At 36.2% G+C, this 13,857-nt stretch overlaps 1 protein-coding gene across 3 annotated transcripts; it reads right to left on the bottom strand.

The window, feature by feature from the left end:
* LOC138698057 (gamma-interferon-inducible lysosomal thiol reductase-like) lies at positions 1-12,028 on the bottom strand. Of its 3 annotated transcripts, none has more exons than XM_069823857.1 (6): positions 11,344-12,028; positions 9,393-9,581; positions 6,624-6,765; positions 4,563-4,709; positions 1,813-1,881; positions 1-430 (listed from the first exon to the last, which is right to left on the bottom strand). In XM_069823857.1, the coding sequence occupies exons 2-6, from the start codon at positions 9,404-9,406 to the stop codon at positions 401-403; spliced, it is 402 nt and encodes a 133-aa protein (XP_069679958.1). In that variant the 5' UTR covers positions 9,407-9,581; positions 11,344-12,028; the 3' UTR covers positions 1-400. The 3 variants fall into 3 exon arrangements, with proteins under 3 accessions (XP_069679958.1, XP_069679879.1, XP_069680018.1); XM_069823778.1 differs by having other exon boundaries at positions 6,624-6,797; positions 11,344-12,026; XM_069823917.1 differs by lacking the exon at positions 11,344-12,028 and adding an exon at positions 11,181-11,324.
* Between the last annotated feature and the right edge of the window lie 1,829 nt (positions 12,029-13,857).

Raw genomic sequence — 13,857 nt, forward strand, 5'->3', positions numbered from 1 at the left:
TTATCCTCTTAAGAAAGCTGGAAGCTTTATTTTGTTCCAAATATACAAACTATTTCCTCCAAGCGTGGTCGACATTCTGCTTCCATTTAAAAATGAACTCGACTCCGTATTTTGTACAATGCATAAAAAGAAATATTATTTCGTTCTTTATTTATAGTCGATTTTATTCAAAGAAGAATATGAAAGAATATATTTCTAAACGAAAACTCTGTAATAAATAATGTTCTAAAACATAACATCCGACTAAGGGTAAATTACAAATTAAAACAGTTCATGTCCTTCAGCACTTCTCTGCAGACGCGATATATTACAGCCAGGAAAAGCCCAAACGAAGGCAGCTCAGTCACCTTGCGGTCCGTGAGATCGAAGAAATGGAAGGAGATTCTGGAAGAGCTGTGACTCAGTGGCACTCTGGCACCAGCTGCATCCTCTGTGGGAGCAAACGTACAAGTTGCTTTATGTCACCCTAATAGTACGTGAGGCACGTTCAGAAACAAGTACCATGTGGCTATTACAACTGACTTTTTTTTTTTTAATCCAATGCCACCAGGTTGTCTTTCGACATTTCTGGTCTTCTCTCCTGGCCGTGGCTTAGCTGTAACCCACTTCTGAGGTTGGGGCGCCTGGAAGGCGGAGTTACATTACCCCGATGATGTGATAGGATGATTATGATAATGTGGTGCCAGGAGAGGTCTTAAATCTAAACTTAACCTAAATTCCAGACCATGGACGAACACAGGAATAATCCCCACAACTGACTTCTACATAATAACCACCGAGGCACTTGCCGCACTGGAGTGATTCTCTGTAATACCCAAATTGTTACATTTCTGGAAAAAGAACTGAGGAAGAGACTAGTGAAGTGCTTTGTGTGGAGTGTGACATTGTATGGGTTAGAAACATGGGCATTACGACGAAATGAAGAGAAACGAATAGAAGCATTTGAAATGTGGATATGGAGAAAAGTGGAGCGTGTGAAGTGGTCAGAATAAGAAGCGAAATTGTGTTGAAGAGTGGATGAAGAAAGAATGATGTTGAAAATGATCAGAAACAGGAAAAGGAATTGGCTGAGAAGAAACTGCCTACTGAAAGATGCACTGGAAGGAATGGTGAACAGGAGAAGAGTTCGGGGCAGAAGAAGAGATGGATCATATGAGGAAACAAAGAGGAAGGCAGAAAGTAGGATAGATAGGAGAATGCTGGGTTTGCAGTGAAAGACCTGCATATGGGCAGAACACTTATGTATGTATGTATGATCATTCTCAGACAAATTGACTAAAAGATACAGTTCAGAAGAAACTGCTGTACACAGACAGATAGAAGGCATTTTCAAAACCACTTCTTTGATATCAGGATGTTGAAATCATTTATTTCCGTGAAAATCTTGTGATTAATTTTTTTTTCCCAGCATCATAATATTCCTTTTACACATACTTAGACTTCAACAATTCAAGGGAAAAAATGGAACTCTGCATCATAATCCACAGTTAATTCCCGATTTACCACGAAAATCGTCTGTAGCTGCATTTAGATTGGCAACAGGCCATGATTGTTTGGCCAAACACCTGCATAGAATTGGAATATATCAGTCCCCTAACTGTCCATTGTGCAACTCAAACCAAGAAATGGATTCAAAACACCTCAAAATCTGTGCTTCAGTGGCTGACCATGATAATATCTTTGAAAAATATTGGAGTGCAAGAGGTCAAATGACTTTATTGTCAAATGCCTGGCATTAGAATTTTATTTAAAAAATCTGAACTGTTATGTCCCTCCTTGGGCCTGGAATAATATATTATGTGTTAACCTGACCTTGTGCTGTAGCACGCCGCACACCTCCTTGAAGAGGTTCTTGAGAATCCCAGGCTGGTTGTCGTCACTCTGAAAAACAAGTCAAGTTATCAGAGGTCGCAATCCCTACGTCAACCACAACTTTCTGATGTGATTACTACCTGATAAATGCATATATGCCACTTTTGTTCTACCACCCAAATAGTTCTGGTCATGATAAAATAATGGTAATGGCAGCATATCCTTTTGGTAAAGCTTTTTCTTATATAACATATTTGAATAACTCCAAATTCAAAAACAATATTAGAATCAATTCAACTGAAACTATAGTGACAAATATTTTCAAATGGCAAGATGAACCTTGTTGAAGTGAATAAACAAAAGCTATGGCTACATCATTCACAATATTTGATACTATCTGCCACTTGACTCTATTATCTAGCTGGGTTTTTCCAAACTATAACAAGTCTTGGAAGTCAGGAAAAGTTGATGAAAAAAATTAGGGTCAGTGGAGGCCTAAAAAATTCATGGAAATTAGAAAGTTCGCCAATGATGAGAAACTGAGGAGTACTCCAGCTTCTGGTCACACAGAGCAGCAACTGTATGCTGCATGTTAGTTTATAAGTAACAATAAGGGTGTAACTGCTGTATCAGTGAAGCTATGGCTTACATTGGTAGTGAATAGTTTCGATCAGTGATAATTTATAATGTGTTAATAGTGCCAGTACAATGGATGAGATGAGAATGAAGTGAAAGATTATCAGTACCAATGTGAAACTTATGTAGGCCCTACACATAATTAAGAAAAGTTGTAATGGAAAATTAGGTTAACTTATTAATTAAGTTATTTTATGTATTATTGTGTGTAATTAAACTTAACCCAATCACCTTGTTTGACGAACTGTACTCGCGCGAAATTTACCACACCAAAATATCTTGGTAAGACATTTTAATCAAACTTTTGGCATGGCCTCTGGTAAATTCTGTATCAAAAGTCTTGCGTAGTTATTTTGTTTATCGAATTTTCTACAGCACACTGCAAATTGGACCTTACATCCTAGTGTAGGAATTTAAATTATTTACATACGAGTCCACTGAGTTAAAACATAAAATTAGTGAAGCACTGCCAGCAGGTGAAATTAAAAAAAAAGAAAAAATCATAAATTCGCAGAAGGATAACACAAGAAATTATATAGTTGTTTCAGGTTAGTACTCAATTGTACTAGTTTCTGGGGAAATTGCATAGTTAGAGAAGTAAATGGTTGGTGAATCTAAACTTTTTAAAAGGTGTTTGCTTGAGATTTTTTATAAAAGTTTACTTTCTTAGTTTTCCTTCAAAGGTGGGGTGAAGTTGGCTGAAGGAGGGGGGGAGACCAAAAACATGTCATGTTACCGCACAGTTTAAATATAATTTGCAGTCGGGAAATGTTATGAAAATTGCAAGGGAAAGTCAGGGAAAAGAAAGTAGAAAATGCTCTAGGAATCCGTGTAAGGCAAATGAAATGTCAGGTTATCTCATGGCGAATCCTTGCTACCACCAATCCCACTAACACTAGATATCTTGCAGTTGATACAGTGTGTTAAATAACTGACTGACAAAAGATACCAACTGGCCTTCAAGTGAACCACACTTGACCATACCTATTGTTTTGTTTGGAGTTTTGTGAAGAACACAACCACCCACGGATATTGTTCATCTCGGGAATTGGCCTCACATAATGACTTATGTCTTATGTTCATGTTGAGGCTAACATGGCCAAAGAGAATACAATCCTCATATTTTTAAAGTTTATATGCAAAATTCTGAATAAATAGGAACAATTTTTTTCAACATAATTATGTCAATCCAAATTAAAGAATGTCACAAAATGATCCAACAACTTCAAAAACTACAGAAAAGAATTCAATTGCAATGGATACATGCACATTGCGGAATTGCTGGAAATGAAACTGCTGACTTTCTTGCCAAAAAAGGATCCAATTTAATTCAGAATACAAATACAAGCCTACCTTTTACATCCATCAAAAGACTAATTAAAAATAAATATAAAATCAAGCAAAACCAAGCACTATGTACCAAAGCCAAAGATAAAGATAAAAAATGGAGCATTTTAATAAAAAAAAAAAAACTGAAATTATTCCAGAAATCCCACGTAAATCCGCAATAGCAAAATTCAGACTGCTTACAGAACACGATTATTTGGCCAAACACTTGAATAAAATAGGAATTTACACAAATCCAAATTGCCCTCTATGCAACAAAGAAGAAGAAATGACTGAAGATCATCTCATAACCTGTGAAGTTCTACCCGATGGATCCACCACAGAGAAATATTGGAGAGCAAGAATGCTAATGGCTTCATTGCCAAAGCCCGGCATTAGATAACAACAACAACATAATTATGTTATCCATAATAATATTACACAGTACGCTGCTATGAACTACTTTCAAAGTAAAATAAAAAGTTATTTGCTCTAAATGCAGGATAATTTTTAATCTTGAAAAACTTTCTGAGGACATTGGGATTCGCAGGTGAAATCTGATACAATTCTACAGAATCGAGGATGAGAAGAAACTTTACTAGTTGCAGGATGTGTTCATATGGGTTCTAATCATCTTTTCTAATTAGACTCAAAAGTTACTGCCAAGTATTTTACATAAAATGATGCCAAAATAATTCGACTTATGAAGGTTTTTCATGAGAGAAATAATGTTCAGCAGGAGTGTAGGAACTGTGACTTGGAGGGGGGGGGGGATGAAATAAACTGACCTGGTCTAACAAGATAGTTGGAACGAAGCTGATTGTGGGCTGCAGAGAGTTTGTCAGGTCGCCATGATGCTTGAGCAGTTCGTCCCCCTCCCTGCCCCCGGCACACTCCACGATCGCCTTCCACTGCACACTGTACTCCTGCGCACACTGCAACACGTGGACGTGTGAGCAAGCTAAACATACAGCTCAGCAGCGCTTCAAACCTACAAATACCAAATGTGTCACACTATTTGCTTGCTTTGTAATTAATGAATTAGAAACTTAATTATTGCGTTTTGCAATTCATTTTATGTGATTTTTCAGAAAAGTCTATATACATATTGAAAGTTTATTGTTTCAGTCATTGACTTTACTGTTGTGTATGTTTCAGGTGTTAACCTTTACATTATAAGTTACAAGACTTATAAACGTCTTCGTTGAACAGTGTCAACATCTTCAGATACGAACAATCAATTTTACAATATCATTACTCTCTACATTCTCTCACATACAATGCATGTTTAATGGCGTACGGGGATAAAACCTGTTAAAAATTAGTATAATTACAACTAAAACCCAATATGTTGGCATAAAGATCATCACAATGATCTGTATAAGCAATTACAACAGGCTACAAAGCATACATTATGATATATAATGGAAAGATGTGCATCACTAAAATATGGAAATATGAATAAAACATTGTAATTGCAAATCTTCACATGTATAATATAATATAACATATAGTCAGTTCACTTTTATTATATTTTAACCTTATTTTTTAGCATCACATTAATAACCTAGCCTACATGTGATGACTTGCAAAATATATCTATTGTACATTATTCGTACACTGTTAAATGTTGACATTAGGGACACCAACATTTCAATATTAGAATATTAATGTGTATTATAATTATACTAATTTTAACAGGTTTTATCCCCGTAGGCCATTAAACATGCATTGTATGTGTAGAGAATGTAGAGAGTAATGATATTGCAAAATTGATTGTTCGTATCTGAAGACGTTGACACTGTTCGACGAAAACGTTTATACGTCTTGTAACTTATTATGTAAAGGGGGGAGAGCCGTTAATCCTTCCCATTGAAGGCTTTAAGGAACCAACCTGGACAAATACCCAACGTCCCATCCCTACCTTCCTGTGGTGCAGCTGTTAGTAAGCATAATTTTACAAGCTGAACTAAAGGCAGGGGCTACTCATCAATTAGCACTGGTCAGCTTGATGAGTTAATGACTGAATTTGGTATAATTTTCCTCTAACCAATACCTAATTCCCTCTTTACCCTTTCCTATCCAGTCCTCTGACTGACCTCTTACTTTCTTCGACCCCGACAGTATTAGAGCATTCGAGGCCTAGGGGTTCATTTCCCTTTCCTTCCTCCTCTTTCTACTTTTCTGTTCCTAGTGCTGACCTGCTATGGCACTAAAATCGTCCTCCAGTGGCTTAAGGAGGGAAAGCTGGTGATCAACAAGATCTCCCAGCTAGGTCCAATGGACCCATCGACCAACAGCAGGTGTGGTCCTCCAGACATTCTGGGGGTTGTGTGTGAATGAAGTAGCCACCAAAACATTAAAATATGGTGTTCACTTAAATCGGCTACAACTTGCCATTTAACATCTCAAAATCTGTGCGTCAGTGGCTAACCATGATAATATCTTTGAAAAATATTGGAGTGCAAGAGGTCAAATGACTTTATTGTCAAACGCCTGGCATTAGAAAACAACAACAACAACACAACAGTAAAGTCAATGACTGAAACAATAAACTTTTAATATATTATTTATTGTGGACAGGGATGAAGAAATTGTTTATAAAGTTACAGGATCAACTGAGAGATGAATCAACAATATGCCATACACATAAATGGACTGGTAACACTGGCTAAGGTAAATGTGGCAACATTTCTTTATGTCTCTATGGCAAACTCGTATTCCACTAGCTCAACAATTGTCGAACACAAAGTACAGCCTGAGACCCAGTAAACAGAATGGCTGAAAATAGCAGTGTTAATAAAAATCTTTAGCATGGCTCAGTGAACTCCTCACCAGAGCGGACTGACCTGTTCCCCGATCTCCTCCGGGCTCATGTTGTCGCTGATCATGCAGGTGGCGTACCTCAGCTGCACGTCAGCCTGAGTCAGCTTGGAGATGGCGCAGGCGTGGATCTTGTTGGCCTGGCATTCCAGCGGTCCGTGCTGACAACTGAAGGCATAGCCAGTTCCTGTCAATTCTGTCTGCGTAACACAAATCTCTCTTAACCACAAGCTGCACATTCCACATTCTTATTGCTTCAACTACGATCTATGGTCAGTTCCAATAATGCACCATTAATTTCATGCTGCTACAATCAACTTCATTTTCTCATTATATGAAGTATAGAAAGAGAAGATATAGATGTTTGAAGAAACTAATGAGACACAAGTTTCCAGCATGTGATATCGTCTAACTGTAGGTGATACTGTTCCATATTCAGTATTAATCCAAAAAATTTTTTCAGACCTTGAGAGACATTCAAAAGTTAAAAGTTTTAAACAGCGAGTTTAATTTACCTTTACGAAAAGTTAACGAGAGGTAATTACATTCATGTCACCACAGATCACAAATGTTTTGTAAAGTTTTCTCATTAACCACTTCCCTTATTATCCCGAGTTAACTCGGGTTGCTAACATGTCAAAATTTATTAACCCGAGTTAACTTGTTTGAGTCCCATTGTCTATTTCATAGTGATCTTTTAAGTATGTAAGAAAATTAGTGATGTACAGTGGTTCTGCAATATTAAATGACCTCTTTACGAAAATAAAAAAATATGACACTTTTTTTCACAAAACTGGTAAAATATATAGTAAGGGAAGAGGTTAATAAATCTAAGTTAGGTAGGCCTATTAACATTTTTAAATCTCCTACTGGCACCCTACAAACACACATACAGTATAATAAAATTTGATAACTCATCACCGATTTAAATCCCGCAGATTTCAATAACTACAGAAACAAGACATACCGGTACTGAATAACAGATCACCCCAGTGTGCGATTTGTAGGGAGGGATCCCCCCCACTGGCTCAGACCATCTCACCCTCTGGATATAAATGATACATCCCTGCCAAGCATAATTATTTCCCATCCAGACCTACTGGATGCCTTAAATTATTTACGTAATAATCTTATTGTTAGATAATAATCTAGGAAAGGACCCCTGAAAAGAGAACATTTTTAATAGTAATCACAACAATCGAGTATTAGTCAGAAGCTTGATGGTGTGAGCCCTTACTTCCTGGACAGTGGTAGCAACCACAACTATGACATCAAAGCTCCAAGGAGGACAATTTTATAATTATTGGATTTTACGATGCTGTGGTCATCTAGCTTCTGAATGAGATGAAGGTGATAATGCCAGCGAAGTGAGTGCAGGGTCCAGCGCCGAAAGTTCTTTTAGTGGGCTATTTTACAACGCTGCATCAACATCTCGGGTTATTTAGCGTCTGAATGAAATCAAGGTGATAATGTCGGTGAAATGAGTCCAGGGTCCAGCACCGAAAGTTACCCATTATTTGCTCTTATTGGGTCGAAGGAAAACCCCAGAAAAAACCTCAACCAGGGAACTTGACCCAACCAGGATTTGAACCCGGGCCTGCTCATTTCACAGTCAGTCATGCTAACCATTACTATACAGCAGTGGACAAGAACGGATTTAAAACTTCAGGAAAGGGAATTAGCGAAATGAACACGTGTTCCTTCCAACAAAGCACACAGCACAGGCTTGTGTGATGTGAGAAAAGTATTGGGGGAAATTGTTCTAAAAAACTTAAAATCGACTCTGACAGTGCGGAACCTACAAGATAGCAAACAGTGTGTCTTCAAGATAATGAACTAAAAATAAATAAGTGTGAAGCTGTGTTGTGCTTTGCTGTTTTCAAAACTGGCAAAAAATCAAATCTTGGTTATCTTACAATAACAACAATTAACTGATAATAAACTATCAACATATTCTCAAATATGCGAGTTTAATGTTGAAAGTATGAAGAATCGATCATGTGTCTCAGCTTACAATGTGATCCTAGTCTGGAATGTAATGCCACTCTGATGTCATAACAAGATGGGTCCACACATTCCAATGATCTTGGGAAGTACCTCGAATTTTCCCTCCTACATTGTACAAGTGTGGGACTAGTTGATTACCAGACGCATCACAACGGTGACTGGCGCATGCTACACAGTTTACAGCGCAGTCTGATATTGTTACACTGAATTAATTTTTATTGTATCACAATACTTGTTATTTCGTATCATAAAAAGTAAGAAAAACTTTATAAAACTTAAAACTTTAAAAGTGTTAAAAAAGAAAAGAATATACCTTGTACAATGGACGGCACTGGTTTCGTGTCTTCATAAGCATCTGGTCTTACTTCCAGTTCTGAAGCTCCTATCATCTGTGGTGGGGGTTGTCTGTATGTTATTTAGATCGAATAATGTGCACCACAGATGATAAGAAGCAAGAGTAGCTGATGCAGCTGCGTTCACCAGACACAGAACCAGTGCCATCCATTGCACAACGTAATCACCTTGTTAACATGTTGGAGTAAACATCAAGACGATTAATACAAAATAAGACTTTCAAAAGATTAGGAATTCCTGAATGGAAGAAAATAACTGACTAGCAGCCAACAATGTAAGGAAGCATACTGACAGTGACAAGGGCTAATTTCCTCAGTCGAGTGATTCTCTTAATCAAAAGTCTAGTTAAGAAGCACGAGAGCTACTTTCTGTACGCCCGCCCATCCACTTGCTCCACAGAACTGCAGAGTGTGACACTTATATTTACGACTCACCTTAGCCTTCCCATATGGTACCAAATTAATCTGTATCAGATGTGGAATTTTTTCAAAAGTTGGTAAAAGTTGTTTGGTAAAGAAACTTCTGGAATCTGGACAAAGAGCTTCATAAAACACAGTTACAACAACAGGCGACACCAGCGAACTGACTGATGGTGCTCCCGAGTTCCATCGATGATCCAGGCTCTGAAATATTTCAGATCATTAGACTGTACATCACTGTACCACCTCATCGCTGGTCTCCAAGTTGGGCTATGATTTCTCTAGTTGGCCTATTTTATGGATCAGGACTGAAATATTACTGCTACTTGAGTCACGCCCGTGCATACGTTCTGCAAAGTGATAATTAGTGTAAACTTAAGATATGGCAGAACTGTGCACAGAATCTACAGATCCAATCGGAATTAATACTATGCAGCCTGATCACTAAGAAGAGGTACCTTCTATCTACAAAAATGGTTATTATTATTATTATTATTATTATTATTATTATTATTATTATTATATTGGCCTACGTCAATTTTGCTGACTGCAAAGTAACAGCTAATCTTTATTAACTTGGGGATGATAAGTCCATAAATCATATCGATTTTTCATCATCATATAAGGTTTTTTCTCAAATGGCAACTTCATGTATTTTCCGTTGCCAATTGCTGTGAGAATGGCCGTCATTCATCGAAAATGTAAAAACAACTCTAACATATTCTGCTATATTTGTGATTGTTTTACAACACTAAAATAAAGGACAAATGTATCAGACTTTGTATCCAAAGCATATCATGAATATTTTCGGAATTAAACTAGGAGACCAGGACAAATACTGTGCACCACATGAAGTGTGCAGGACATGTGCTGAAAATCTAGACAGTGGACTGACTAATGTACCAGTAAACACATTGAATAGCTGTTAACATTTCGGTCCTATTTTATTTTTTGAGTTTTCTATTCCAAAGTAGCCTTACTACAATAATTTAACTAAATCTGGTGAACTTCCTGTACATTTTATGTTCATTTATAAATCGTGATGAGACTACGGAAAACTGTGATACCGGTATTTCAAAGTTTTATTTTCACTTCACTCATATAGGCCTACAGAGTGATTCAAAAGAAAAGGTCGGCCTGCGAGGAGGTGGATAAAAGCGATGTGAATTGTAAATTAAATATTTGACTCAATTTCTACAAATCAGTGCTATAAATACAAGGCATTTTCAAGGTATTTTTGATTTATTTATTAGTGGCTGGGACAGAAGAAAGATTCAAAGATTCACCAACTAGTTATAACTATGAAACGGTTCCAACTAAACAAAAATTACAAAGAACTTTTCTGTTCTAAACATCGTACTGATCCTCCTCTTCGCCGGTTGACCTGTATAGACTATTAACACAGTAATTGTGTGCTGAAACAGTTGAATCACAAATTTGGTCCACAATAAAATATAAATGGGGTAAACAAAAATACAGGGAAAATACTCTTACTTTACGAAACACTAGTTTTGTTATTCATTTATAGTAGCTACTACCGTGAATCACTATAGCTTGGCCTGAAAATATTAATATTACTTCTGTGTAAGTTAGGCCTATACTATATTACTGCGATTTATAATATGAATTTAACATTAAGGTACTTATAACATAATCAAGTTCGGAGTTTTATTCTAAAACAAGAACGACAAGTATAAATATGTTACAAAGTGATTCATATTCCGTAATTCCGAAAAGTAGGTTATTTGCTTAACATTCTGTAATAATATTTAAACACTGTAATTGAAAAATCAAATTACGTACATGATGTAAGTTACTGTACCCTTCACAAAATTATTATTTTTATAACAATATCTTCAAGTGTAATTATTCCACAAAATCAGATGGGCCCACTTTTGTTTCACGTTACACTTCACAAACCTGTTTCACGATTCACGTCAATAGCCAATAAGGCACAGCAACTCACCTGACTGGAGAAGTCGGAAAACGAAGGAAAATGTCTTAATGCCTGCCACAGCACAAAACAGACGACAAAAAATGCCATTACTTTTATACGCGTCATGTATGTCACTGACATTTTATAGCAATGTTAATTTCGAGTTTAGGTAATATAAAATGCCATACATTGGTGCTAGAAAATACGACTTCATTTACGTAAATGTTACAAGTGCCGTTTGAATTTCACAACCTTCAAAACATATTGTATGAAGCACAGAGCACACTCATACACAGACACTTCTGTCTTGCTTCTGTGTAACCTGTGAAAGATCCACGCATACGCCATCTATTAACAGGGTGTGAACCATAGACTAATTATGGAAAGGTACATCTACATGGTTCAATTTTCCATACGTTTACTCATGCAATGGAGGATATTAATAATATGAGAATTGAGCACAAATGTGCAATTACGAGAAGGTTCACTATTATAGCGAATGGAGGATATTGAAAGAATCAAGTTGACAATGCGTATTCAAGATGCATGCAGAGATTGTCTACACGGTGCGCCGTGTTAAACATCGTATTCACATAAATATTAAATATCAATTCAATACTTAGGCCTGCTTGATTCGCACTCGTATTTGTAATAATCTTCAATAAATCATTAGAGCGAATGAAATTCTGAATTCTATAATGAGGGTATTTCTGTACTATTGCCGACACTGACTGTTATCTTCGCCATCTATTCATAGAAGTCATAACTAAAAAAAAAAGTCACGCGTCTTGGATGAATACATCGTCACGTGAATACAAGAACTAGGTAACTCGAAATTTGCGTTTTTTAGTTACCTCTTTTATAGCATAGCAAAAATCGCACAAAATGTAATGCAAGAACTTGGTAACTGATAGAACGATACCAGCGACATTTATTTTCCAATATAACAAATAGGTAAAAGAAAACTAGACATATTCCTTAGTGTAATAAATGAACAAATTGGCCTCTACTAATCGATAGTGATCAATAATTTGATCATTTAAGTGTGGTTTCTCTAGTTATTACTTCCACCAATAGATGGCGAAGATGAGTCAGTGTTGCCACACTTGTCACAACATTTTTCGCACCAACTTCAGCTCTATTCTCAACATGAACATGTACATTCCCATTTGCAACACAATGGGCATTGCAGTATGAGTGGAACTGATATACTGTAATTGTTATAAACTATTTTATCCGTCCCTTTAGACGAAGAAAGTAAATATGCCATTATAATGTCCTTGAAAGTGTACTGTATAAATTTGATTCTTCATTAAGAGTTCTGGCACATCGATTAAATTGGATTTTACTGCCATAAGAAAGCACATTAATAATGAGAAAATTTTTTCTATTAACTACAATAATTCAACATCATGTCTTGTATTTAGTTGTATGGACAAAATATTTGTGGAGCTATGATATTAATGGACAATAATGGAAATGGACAAAACATTTATTGGAGGGGGGGGGGGGCACAAAGTCCGTGTACCAAATGGAGATGAACTATGTGACTCTCGAATGCATTCGTTATCTTGTGAAACCTACTTGTGTGTAAGGGAAAGAAGAAAGTGGACTGGGACGCTACACTTTCACTTGCAGCTAGCTAGCTCACTTACCCTCACCACTCTGAGCTATGGCGCACACAGATAACTGCAGAACCTGCTCTCTGTACTGGTGATGTTTTATTGATCTCTTTGTTAGTGATTTTTTCTTCGAACTTCAACTCAGGAAATTCTGGTGTGAAATTATTCTTTTTTTTTTTTTTTTTAATACTGTTATGAATGAGATACGAAATAAAGGATTAGAAGAAAATCATATAGCAGATACAAAAACACAAATTTATGCTGATCACATAATGATTTGGGGAGAAAATGAACAGAAATTAGAAATGAGATTTATACATTAGAATATTGTAATAAATGAATATGGATTAAAAATAAACGAAGAAAAAACTGTAGCAATAAAGATAGCAAGAATACCAAAATCAAAATTCAGAATTAGATTAAATGAAAAATATTTAGAAGAAGTAGAAAATGTCAGGTACAGTATTTGGGAAGTAAAGTGAATAATGATGGTAAGATACAACATGAAATTAGCAGAAGAATACAGTACAGATGTTACCAACAAGTAAAAGATTTACTATATAATGGAGACATGTGAAAAGTGCAAGAAAGTCATGTACAGTAAAATTCACATCTTAAACCAATATTGCATATGCAGCAGAAACTTGGACTATGACAAAAAAAAAAAGGTCAGGGCAGAATTCAGGCGACAGAGATTAAATTCCTTAGAAGAATAATACAGAAAGACGAAGAGAGTTAAAAATGAAGATATAAGAAATATTTTGGAAATTGCAAAATTTCAGGATATATTGGAGAAAACGGAATTAGATGGTTTGGGCATGTTAGGAGGATGGATGAAGAGAGATTACCAAAGAAAACACTGAAATTGACAGTAAAAGGAAAAAAAAATTGTGTTGGAAATCCTAGAACAAGATGGGAAGAT

This window comes from Periplaneta americana, chromosome 1 (assembly GCF_040183065.1).
Source record: "Periplaneta americana isolate PAMFEO1 chromosome 1, P.americana_PAMFEO1_priV1, whole genome shotgun sequence".
Classification (NCBI taxonomy): Eukaryota; Metazoa; Arthropoda; class Insecta; order Blattodea; family Blattidae; genus Periplaneta; species Periplaneta americana.

Excerpts from the sequence above, each read along its gene's own strand:
- LOC138698057 (XM_069823778.1), bottom strand. The coding sequence starts at position 11,454 with ATGTCAGTGACATACATGACGCGTATAAAAGTAATGGCATTTTTTGTC. Across the intron at positions 9,582-11,343 it reads TTTCCGACTTCTCCAGTCAG|AGCCTGGATCATCGATGGAA; the intron begins GTGAGTTGCTGT and ends GAAATATTTCAG. Across the intron at positions 431-1,812 it reads GCGGCGTGCTACAGCACAAG|AGGATGCAGCTGGTGCCAGA; the intron begins GTCAGGTTAACA and ends TTGCTCCCACAG.